The 6322-nt window shown below is 47.0% G+C and overlaps 1 protein-coding gene across 1 annotated transcript; it reads right to left on the bottom strand.

The window, feature by feature from the left end:
* Nucleotides 1-726: 726 nt before the first annotated feature.
* On the bottom strand, nt 727-4250 carry LOC149329247 (TNF receptor-associated factor 6-like). The gene is made up of 2 exons (XM_089562165.1): nt 3939-4250; nt 727-2277 (listed from the first exon to the last, which is right to left on the bottom strand). Exons 1-2 carry the CDS (start codon nt 4221-4223, stop codon nt 1183-1185), a joined length of 1380 nt encoding a protein of 459 aa, XP_089418291.1. The 5' UTR covers nt 4224-4250; the 3' UTR covers nt 727-1182.
* Nucleotides 4251-6322: the final 2072 nt, after the last annotated feature.

Genomic DNA, 6322 nt, shown 5'->3' on the forward strand with positions numbered 1-6322 from the left:
GCGCACAAGTTGTGAGAGAGCCTTGAGCAGGGCTCCGGCTTAATTTCGGCTACCTAAGGTTATGGCAAAAGATTCAAAACCCCGCCTGCTGCAAAGTTTTCTCAGGCCAGAATGTTCGTGTTGGTCCAATATTTAGGGGAATCTCACAGGTGGGGGACTTCCCTTCCTTGGGGAATGACCGTAAACATTGAACTAACACAGTTCCCACTTAGAGTGATTGATCAATACGCTCTCGCCCTCTCAGATGCTAGCAATCTCGTTAACTGAGTTGGTTGAGCAACCGCTCCGGTGAGCCGGTGGTTCTAGGTTCGAACACCGGACCAGGGCAAATTTTTCTTGAAGTACAAGTTTTCTGTCGAAGCTCTATAGATTTCTTAGCAGCCGTACGAGTGCGCTGGGGTGGATGCCAGTTAACAATGACTTCCGTATTAATGTTCGTGCTCTGCCACAAAGCACGGCACGTATACGTGCACGGCACATACAATAGCCACCGAGTCGGATTCCGTATGACCACAGATAAGATGAGGAATGCATCAATCGCGCGTCTAGTCTCGTGGAATTTTCTTTTTCGTGACGATCCAGTTGTTTTCCAGCGACGGGTTTGTGTACTTCGCGCTTGAAGAACATCCAAATTAAAAAGTTAATGCGTTTCCTGCTTTATGCTTTGAACTTTCATAACACACACAGAGCCCGAAAAAGCAGCGAGATGGTGCAAAATTTTCTTTATTACCCATTTCTTTTCTCAAGTTCAGAGCCTAGGTTGAAGACCATGCTCTACATAGCATAAAGAACAGAAACGGCTCGATGTCATGACAGAGCATGTACCCTTTTTCTTACATATTGCTAAGAGTTCCATGAAACTAGAGGCTTACTGCCCTGCAGCATCAGCAAGAGCGGTGTGCCTGACACAAGTGGAAAGTAAACATGTGCTAATTGTGGTCGAACATAAAGCAATGATGTTGCTATTGCACAAGCTATATGTCCTGAATTCAGAGTCCAAGATTTGATGTGTGATTTATTAACGTATTTGACTAGAAGCTCAACGAAACAGGCCCTCACGGAAAAAAATTGGTCGAACTGTTCTCAATGATTCAGGTTGTGTTCAGGCTTATGCTTGCATCAATGCCAGCCGATTTATGCGGTGTTTAAGTATTCGTCAACGCGCCCTTGTACAAGTGTAGCTCAAGGCAGCACCTCCCACTTAACTCGAAGCTGATCTTCATTGACGTAGCCGTCGCGCGAAAGATTGGCAAGATTGAACGATGGAACCAGGAAGACGACTGGTCGGTTTTTCGGCGTTATAGGCTTTTGAAAGTGTTCAGCTGAATGGAAAGGCTCAACTACCAACTGACGTTCTGGCTTTCCTCCTGGATGTATGATGCTCAGCGTGATTTGCTGATTGAATGGCCACTGAACATCGTCGTCCATGGAACCTTTGTGCAGAACAAACTGCGCACATAGGCTCAGAAGCAAACCTGCATTTATGAGCCTAATTCCAGGCGACATGCAGTATCCACGCAGGACTACTGGTTCTCTCATGTACTCAGCGTAGCCATGCTCCAGCGCGTTTTGTTGGAGTGATTTTACCCCTTTTACATCGAAGACTGTATAGGCTACTGGTAGCTCAACACGTCGGGGCATTGTACTGACGCAGTCCAGTGTTTTCTGGCTATTTTCTTTGACTTCTTGGATGAATGACGTAACCCGCGAGCAGTTGTCAGAGGCCTGTCTTGTTGCGTCCGCAAACTCATCTTTGAAAATCTTTTCCAGTGCATTTAAGCTTGTGGAAAGATCATTCCGAGTTATCAAATGCTCTTTCATCCTCCCATTCGCAGTGCTGATTTCGCGTTCACTCTTTGTCAGACTCTCTTGAATGTGCCGCACTGCTCCTGTTAGCTCTTCAGTCAACGCTTCTTTGAAAGTGTTCATGTTGTGAGACATTTCGGTGAGTCTGTCACCATGAGTGCCGACATCGCTAACCAACCGCTGCAGATGCATCCTGATCTCCCCAGCCTGCTCTTCTAGGGCTTCCCCGAGGGACGGTGAGTGTACTGCGTCTTCTCTGTCGCTGGGCTGACGGCCACCTCCGGATGCCAGAGGCGACGCAGATGCTGCGCAGTTAGATCTCAGGTGCGGGCACACGTCGCTGCAAAGAACCGAGGCCGAGCACCTTGGGCATCGAGCAGGGTGGTGTCCGCACTGACGCTGGAAATTCCGCCAGATCTCGGAGGCAGCCATGACAGCACCGCAACCATGCTCTTCGTTCCAGCAGCGGACCTGAAAAGTCAGAAAACAGGCAGGTGCAATGAAACGGCACAAATGCGTTTGTAACAGCTCGCTGGCTTAAGTACGGCACGTATCATTGTGCAAGCCTGTTGGTTGGAGACGGTCAAATGAGTGTCAGTTCAAAGGAATATAACTGGAATTTTACTGTTAATTGACACTGAGGATTACTTAATGTTATTCAAGACAGTGACGATTTTATGATCGGATAAAAACTAACTATCGAGGCTTCGCCTTGCTGAATGTGAGGTATATGAGGGGCATGCTAAATAGAGAAAAAGCTAACAAAAACGACGGAGAAAGAAAACGCCCGGGGTACTAGCCTCTGCTAGCAATATACATTTAACACATGGTTTGAAGGCGGTAGTATTTGATTTATTGATTTGATTTATTGGGGTTTAACGTCCCAAAGCAACTTAGGCAATGAGGGACGCCGTAGTGAAGGGCTGCGGAAATTTTGACCATCTGGGGTTCTTTAACATGCTCCGACATCGCACAGTACACGGGCCTCTAGAATTTCGCCTCCATCGAAATTCAGCCGCCGCGGCCCGGATCGAAGAAGGCGGTAGTATCATACACATAAACGTATAGTTCGCAGGCCTAGACTTATTGTATGTATATTATAAAAAGTAGCAGCATTTCCCACATTTTGTTATTCTTCACATAATGCTGCCGACAATAGCATTATTTCAAGTATTTAATTGTTTACGCCATAGCTTTGTTGTATTTGTGTTGTACCATCATGCTCTCATTAACAATAGACCGCTTTCTTGATTTAACTATGCCTTCCTGCCACAATCCCAATTGGATTAGCAGTATTTATAATAAATTAATAAATATAGCTTGTGCTGTCGTCGCTCAAAGAAATCATTGAATATGCGTCGGCCATATTTGAGAACCGCCAACTCCTGCAATTTGCATGCCGCCTATTTTCAGTATTTCTGCGCGAACGTTATTTAATCTCGACATCGCAGTGACACCCGCTTAATGAATACTTCCAGAAACGAAACTTCCTCTTCTCAGTAGATGTCACAGTAGCGAACGAAGTTGCTCTGAATACAAAGTGACGGGGCTTGCGTGTGGCGCGCAGTAAAAGTACCAAGTTCCACCACGATGCCAGCAAGCTTCTAGTCTGCGACAGGCACTTCGTACTTCGACTGCGGGATGGTGGGAAAATAATGAAAGCTTCGCTGTGTGATCATTCTTTGCGTTAAAGCGGAGACAGCAGCGATCGATTAAGACTGAGCCCCACCAGTTCTCCTTGGAAACAACGCCAAACCTGAAGATACTGTACACCAGCAGCGTTCAGCGAAAACCGACGTAGAAGGGACAGCGATCCATCCATGCGCCGATTGATTCTATCCTTTCGCCGCGGCCGAATGTAGAAAGCAACGTTTCACCTAAAGTGTGGAAACTGTAAAGGAGCCAGCGATTGCGGGGAGTGCTACATCACGCCTGGGTATAATTTCAACCAGCTTAAATGGCGATGAATATAAGTGATGCGGAGGTAACGCAGCAGTGTTCTTCCTGCGCTCGCCGCTCTAATCCAATTCGGATTGTATTCTGATTGCGGCTATGCAGCGGCGCAAAATGCGCCACATTTTTAGATCGCGGCGATTCCTAGCACTACCCAGGCTTGCAAACGCAATGCTTACCTCTCTTTTAAGCAGACCCTCGGCGGCGTATTCCTTCCAGTCGATGTCGTCATCCAGGCACTTCTGGTCGTCCAGAGGACAAACGCGAACGCCTCCCTCTCCGCACTGGTCGTAGCAAGACTCGCACAGGACGTGCATGCACGGAAGCAAAGCGTTCAGCCTTCGCACAAGTCCGCAGGCGCTGCATATTCTGTTACTGGGAATGGGTCTCACGAAGTGCAGCGGTCTCCAGTCTAGTTCCTCCGCAAAGCCGACCAGCCTGTAAGGCGTTCTTGCAGGAGGCATGCTGCCGCACGGCCGCTTGCTACGGATCGCTGCAGGAACTGCTGTGCCGCTCCGATAAGGTCCGCCCGCCCTCTGCCTACCGTTTTCTCGTCGTCAAGGGTGCAACCGCTTCCATATCAACTGCACGCTCTTTTCGCTGACTCAAGCCGTCGCCTGCCGGGCAAAGTATCGGCCGTGAAAAAGCCTGATCTCTGGAAGCTGGCACGCAGGCATGGATAACACCGTAGTGTTTCAGAAGTGGGTTGTGAGTTCAGGGGAGGGAGTGTTTGCAAGGGAAGCATCTCATGTCGAGGGCGTAAGATGGCGCCATCAGAGCATGGGCTTCATGAAAGTGTCGATACACAGTCTATTTGCAGCGCAAAGAAAGCTTCATGTGTTGCGTGTAGGGCAGAAGATGGGATGTCTAGCGCAGTATTGCATATGACCTTCGCATAACTACCTCCAAAGCCAAAGACAGCCGAAAAAAAAAAGATGGCGTATAGTCGCCGACAAAAGTCTACGGGACGCGTGTGGCGCAAACGAAGCTGATAGCAATAATATCAAGCCGCGGATCGAGACCAAGGAGGATATATATCGAGACCACACTCGTGGAGGTGAAAGCGTTCTTTACTGTGTTACGTTGAAATGATGTGATCGGTAGAAAACATGGTGCCTGTGGGGCTAAATCACTTTCCGAGCACCCTACAAACTTAAGTTGGAGATAGTGCCTTGCACAGTTTTCTGCGTTGGAATAAAGAACTAGTGCGAAAAAGATGCCGCAAAACAAATGAACTAATTGCTGAAATTCAAGTTGTTTCCGCGCACGTGACAAAAAAAGGAAAAAAAATTCAGAACACTAGATAGTTAAATCAGTTTTTCCATAAAAATTTTGTACACAAATTTCAGTGCAATCACTTACAACTGTTCAAGTGTTAATGTGTTCAGGCTTGCCGTGCAAAATCATATATACTGAAATTACAGGTACCAATAGCGAGAAGTATATTAAAAGGCGGGTTTACATCTGCCAAAGGTCAAGTATTCATTTTCAGAGCTAGAGTAATGTTCTGTTAATGCGATGACATCAATGAGCCTAACAAGCGCTCCTTGAATTTACTTCTTTCGTAAAAGCAAAATGTCGCAAAATAATAATTTATTCACTGCCGTAGGCATACACCTAAAAAAAAACACCTTGTGGCTTCGAGGTGTTTGATATTTCAAGCACAGACAGCAGCATCGTCGGCATATTGACGAAGGAAGCTCATACTATGAAGAGATATACTTGAGCAGAGTAATAATTTGGGCCTGTTGGTAGTTCATGATGAGGAAGTTGGACTGCAAAAAAACAAAGACAAAGTGGAGACGTGGACGGGACAAGCGCTAACTTTCAACAAATACTTTATTGAAGAGCGTGAAGGGAACCTAGCGGGGCCTCCGCGCATGCGCTAAACCTCTTGTCTCCCAAACGTGCTGTTGTTAAACCCTGAGGCGAGTGTGCAGAAGGTGGGGAAGGCATACATGGTTCAAAATAGTTAAGATTATACACATTATGCTAACAAAAATCGATGTTCTTTAGTAGTCGTGTGCATTGAGGGCGTGCTGATGCATAGATAGTTCTGAGCGATCTTAGCGGCTTCAAACAGCTCACGTTCGAGCCTACCTTGAAGCCTCCCGATTACCGAGGTGTTTTTCAGCAGCGGTAGCCTTTATCTAGTGAATTGGCATGCTCCCTCAACCTGTCGTTTAGACAGCGACCTGTCTGACCGATATAGACTTGACCACAGCTCAGAGGGATATGATAGATAACGCCTTCTTTACAGGGAACAAATCTTTCTTCGTGCTTCTTATTGCACCCAGGATTCTTTTGACGCTCACCAGTCACCGTGGGACATAACTTGGATAGCTTGCATGGCGCCTTGAAGATAACATTAACCTGGAATTTAGCTGCAATTCTCTTCAAATTACGCGACACGCGGTGCACGCAAGACATGACAGCGAAGCTTTTGCTCATTTGTTCCTTCGTGCGCCTTTGCAAGGGTGTTTTCATCTTCTGTATCAGCGTTTCCGCCACAGCTACGATCATTTCAGCGGGGTAGCCAGAACTACCTAAACGCTCCACTTGG

The sequence above is a fragment of the Amblyomma mixtum genome, chromosome 9 (assembly GCF_055824585.1).
Source record: "Amblyomma mixtum isolate Tamu chromosome 9, ASM5582458v1, whole genome shotgun sequence".
Lineage (NCBI taxonomy): Eukaryota > Metazoa > Arthropoda > Arachnida > Ixodida > Ixodidae > Amblyomma > Amblyomma mixtum.